The sequence below is a fragment of the Sinocyclocheilus grahami genome, unplaced genomic scaffold, assembly GCF_001515645.1.
Source record: "Sinocyclocheilus grahami isolate Dianchi unplaced genomic scaffold, SAMN03320097.WGS_v1.1 scaffold7912.1, whole genome shotgun sequence".
NCBI lineage: Eukaryota > Metazoa > Chordata > Actinopteri > Cypriniformes > Cyprinidae > Sinocyclocheilus > Sinocyclocheilus grahami.
Window position 1 is genome coordinate 6964 of NW_015511765.1, and position 2827 is coordinate 9790.

At 42.4% G+C, this 2827-nt stretch overlaps 1 protein-coding gene across 1 annotated transcript in view; it reads right to left on the reverse strand.

Annotated features, from left to right (window-relative positions):
- Positions 1-2399, reverse strand: part of LOC107577942 (uncharacterized) — a 2908-nt gene extending 509 nt beyond the window's left edge. The window contains exon 1 of the mRNA XM_016263962.1: positions 1-2399. This exon is cut by the window's left edge and continues 509 nt beyond it. Coding sequence (XP_016119448.1) covers positions 1630-2274 — 645 coding nt within the window. The 5' untranslated portion in view covers positions 2275-2399 and the 3' untranslated portion in view covers positions 1-1629.
- Between the last annotated feature and the right edge of the window lie 428 nt (positions 2400-2827).

A 2827-nucleotide genomic window follows, 5' to 3' on the forward strand; every position in this document is an offset into this window, starting at 1 on the left:
TTTTTTTTTTTCCGTGGCAACAGTGCACTGTTTGTAAGCATGCAGTTCATGTTGCACTTTCTTCAGTATTCATCACATACTGACCTATATACTTGTAATATAAATATACTGCACTATATTACACAGCTAAACGTATATATTAACAGATGCATTGGCACTCAGAAAATGAAAGAAAACACTAAGTACACAATTATTTCATTAAAAATCAGCCCTTTCTGCTGGTTGGAACTAATGGATATGATAACAAAGGGACAATCTATAAAAAGCGTAGCTACTTCTACAAACATTATTAGATAATTTTCCTTCTTAAAAAGGTATAACTGGATATTGTCTTTTGCTTTTTCAGTATGTTCGGCCACCAAACGCTGCTTTCAGCTGACCTCTCTGGTAGAATCAACATGAGGAAATTGTTTCACTGTTTGGCTTGAACCATCAGTGTGGGTCAGTGATGGAGGGCATGTTTGAGACCATTCTGGCTCTTGCTTTCAAAGGGCAAAAAAAACAGGGGGCACAGAGAGAGGAAGATAAGAAAAAAAGAGATTTTAGGAAGGAACACTGTGAGCAGATGTAGGTAGTATACTCGAATGTTACCATACTGTTGACGTCAGAAAAGTATTGACAACAGAGAACAACAGAAGAGGAATACTTGAAGGAGAACACAGCCTTTGGCAACCATAAGGGCAAGAAATATTGTTTTACTAGGCAGCATTATAAACTACAGTGTGAAATAAAGACTGAAGGCTTGCGGCAAGTTTCTTTTTTTCTTATAGAACAATGGGCTGTTGGTTCATTGAACAATGTCACAACTTTCAATGACAAACAAGATTCAACAACAGCACGAGTACAGCTCAGTCATCAAATGCGCATGTGCAATTAGGCGAATTGCACTATAATTGTGGAAAAAGTTTTTATTCCGCCCTTCATTGCACTTGAATTATTTGTCCGACTTGAACACAAACAATGGCACTGCTTAGCAACCTCATTTTCTAAATCACATGAAAAAACGGCAGTGCTTTTGCACAGTGTCGCGGCTTGTTTAAGCATCTGATAAAGACAAAATCCAAAAAGGTTGTCCTTGGAGAGTCATCAAAAAATTGACCATTCAAATGTATTTTAGCATTTAAATTGACGACGAGAAAATATTTAAGAGAAAATATACAACATCTCTGTTTTTTGGTCTGTACACTGACATATGACAACACGCAGTGTAATGTCTTTCTCCGTTCTGTTTCTCAGGCTCGTCTCCAAAGCCATCTTTACACAACAGCTGATTCTGTCTCTTCTGAGTGCAGTAACTGTGAATGCTCTGAGTAACAGTGGCACAGTATGAATATGTGAAGACAACCACAGTGATTCACCTTTCAAGGCTCTCTCTCTTTGGATAAGAGAACGCAAATGCTCTTCATATGCTTCTGACATACCTCTGTCATTTCTATTAGGAGCACATGGGCCTCGCAGACTTCAAAAATCAACCCGCTGAATTTCTGCAAACATTTCAATTGTTATTGCACCTCGTGGCACAAGCCAGCTGTGATAATCTTCACACAAAGTGCTTGTCTTCCTCTCTGAAAAACTATTTACATAATGTAATACAAGCCCTTCTCCAGAGAGCGACCTAAACTGGCAGCCTTAAGTGGCAGCGCAGTCTGAGGGCAAAGTGAGCCGGACCGCCCCTCCACCCCCTGTAGAAGCAGAAAAAGCTGCTGAGTTGGGTCCATTGGCCTCCATAGTGAAGAGCTTGCAGGCTCGTGGAGGGACGTACTCTGGGGCGGGAACGGTGGCGTTGGCGGCAGTGGCAGGAGCCTCTCTTTCGGGGCTGGAGGCGTGAGAGGAGCAGGGTGAGTTAGTGGGACTGAGCTGCACGGCTGTGGTGTCCTGCATCGTGTGTTCGCTGGTCTCAATCTCAAACGCCGCCCCTCCACTCAACCCCCCTCCGCCCCGACCCATGAATCCCAAACCGCCACCTCCTTTGGATCGCCGAGAGCTCTGAGGCGGAGGCAAGCGACTGCAGATGCAGCAAGCCCCGAAGAAGGAGAACGCCACAAGCAGGAGTATAGGTCCGATGATGATTGGGGGATTGCTAGAGGGCACAAGCGTGCTGAAGGCGAAGGCGCCTACTAAGGTGATGTTGATGCCTGCCAACATAATGCACAATCCACATGCACAGCAGAGGGCTGGAGAAGGCAGACCCTGAGGACGGGATTTCCGCTTCTTGCGGGTCTGCGTTTCCTTTTTGGGCACTGATGTGCCAGAACTCTGTTCGCTGCAAACCATATTGGTGAGGGTCACGGTTACAGCGTTGCTGCCACAACCCCACTCACACTTGCCGTGTCCTTATCAGCAAATTGTAGAAAATGACCATTGCTTCTTCATTAGTGCTTGCTTCACTCACTGTGGATGTTACCTGTAGTGCAGAAACAAAGAGTGAGTGTCATACTTTATAGTAAACTACAGGTATTATTGAAATTTACCATAACAAGCATTACAAGATGCCATTTGGTTGAGTTATTATTAAAGTTGTCCTCTCCAGCAACTCAATAATAACAGAGCACATGAAGCCAAAACACCATCAGGTTACCACATTTAACAATAAATTGTTTTAATAAACATTAACTTGATCACAAAAATTGCAACATAAATTCTCCACTGATAATAGGATAAGAGGAAACAAATCTATTAAATAAAATCTAAACAAATGTGATTGCTTCCACTGGGAATTCTGGGAATGCCCCATACTTTTTACTTATAAAATATATTATAGAATAATATTTTGTGTATGTGGGTGTGTGGATAGATAGATAGATAGATAGATAGATAGATAGATAGA